At 72.9% G+C, this 1,490-nt stretch overlaps 1 protein-coding gene across 1 annotated transcript in view; it reads left to right on the plus strand.

The window, feature by feature from the left end:
* CHLNCDRAFT_139834 (hypothetical protein) overlaps nucleotides 1–1,300 on the plus strand; it is a gene marked incomplete at both ends in the record, with an annotated part of 4,859 nt that extends 3,559 nt beyond the window's left edge. Inside the window, 4 exons of the mRNA XM_005843687.1 lie at nucleotides 203–320; nucleotides 587–682; nucleotides 914–1,025; nucleotides 1,255–1,300. Coding sequence (XP_005843749.1) covers nucleotides 203–320; nucleotides 587–682; nucleotides 914–1,025; nucleotides 1,255–1,300 — 372 coding nt within the window. The remainder of the gene's footprint in view (nucleotides 1–202; nucleotides 321–586; nucleotides 683–913; nucleotides 1,026–1,254) is intronic.
* Nucleotides 1,301–1,490: the final 190 nt, after the last annotated feature.

A 1,490-nucleotide genomic window follows, 5' to 3' on the forward strand; every position in this document is an offset into this window, starting at 1 on the left:
CGGGAGGGGTGGTGGTTGTGGAGGGCCTGCCCCCGGTGCAGGGTGCAGGGTTGCACTCCTCTGCGGCAAGCGCCCGCCCTCCCCACGTGTGGCGCCGGGCTGGGCTGAGCCTCCAGCAGGCCCCCTCCTCCTCTCCCCCTGACTCCCCCACGCTGACTCCCTGCCTCCCTCCCCACCCACCCCACCCCCCGCACCCCCGCAGGCCGACTTTGGCCTGTCCAAGCACAAGTACAACACCTTCTGCTCCAACGTGCACGACCTGCGCGGCACGCTGCCCTACATGGCGCCAGAGATGATCATGGACCACACGCACGTCACGGGTGGGTGGCGCGGCCGCCCCGCTGGCGCCTCGCTGGCTCTGTGCGCTGTGTGTGCTGTGCGCGCTGTGCGCTGCGGCTGGGTGTGGGCGGGCCTGTAAGCCCGTAGCAGCGCATGTGCCGCGAGCGCCCAGACCAACAGTCGGCTGGCGTGCCTGCCTGCCTGCCTTCCCCCGGGCCTGCCGCCTGCCTGCCTGCTCGCGGCTGGGGGCGTGCCCGCTGACGTGCCGCCGCCGCCCCGCCCGCTGCCGCGCGCCCGCCTGGTGCAGAGAAGGCGGATGTGTGGAGCCTGGGCGTGGTGTTTTGGGAGATGCTCACGCTGGAGGTCCCCTTTGCAGACATGCCGCCCGCGCAGCTCATCGGAGGTGAGCCAGCAGCTTGTTGGGAAGATCGCCCGCAGGGGCTGCAGGCCTGGCGGCGCGCCCATGCGCGCAGTGCTCGCCGCATTGCCGCTGTGCCTTGGCGCGCTTCCCTGCCGCCCACCTGCGCCGCGCGCGACGCGCGCCGCCCCTGCCCCTGCTGCTGCCTGCGTCTTGCCCCTGTTGCCGGCACCGCCGCTGACCCGCCGCCCGGCGGCGCTGCCAACCCGCCTGCAGCGCTGGGCCTGGGCAAGCTGCGGCTGGCCATCCCGGCCTGGTGCGAGCCCGACTGGCGGGCGCTCATGGAGTCGTGCTGGGTGGAGGACCCGGCGCTGAGGCCCTCGTGCAGGTGGGGCGCCAGGGCCGGCCGGCTGGCTGGCTGGCTGGTTTGCGGGGTGGCTGGCTGGTTTGCGGGGCGGCTGGCTGCCTGGGGCTGGGGCTGGGGCTGCTGGCAAGCCTTGTGGCGGTGGCCGGCGAGCATGGCGAGCCTGGGGAGCCTGTAGTGTGCTGTGCTGGCAGGGAAGCTGACGACTCATCTGACCCGCCTGTGCCGTCGCCCCGCCCGCTGTTGTGCGCAGGCAGCTGGCCACCCACCTGGAGCGCATTCGTGACATGGCGCGCTGAGCTGGCAGCGCTGAGCTGGCAGGTGCTGAGCTGGCGCGATGAGGCGGCAGCCTAGTGCCGCCTCGGCGCCCCTTCCTGCGCCCATGCGCCGCTCTACCACCCCACCAAACAACATCAAATCGGCGCCGCCCACTGCGGCGCCTCCGCACCCCTTCTGTCGTGCAGCCTCTCTTTCCTGTTTCCCCCCGTG

This window comes from Chlorella variabilis, assembly GCF_000147415.1.
Source record: "Chlorella variabilis unplaced genomic scaffold CHLNCscaffold_27, whole genome shotgun sequence".
NCBI classification, from domain to species: domain Eukaryota; kingdom Viridiplantae; phylum Chlorophyta; class Trebouxiophyceae; order Chlorellales; family Chlorellaceae; genus Chlorella; species Chlorella variabilis.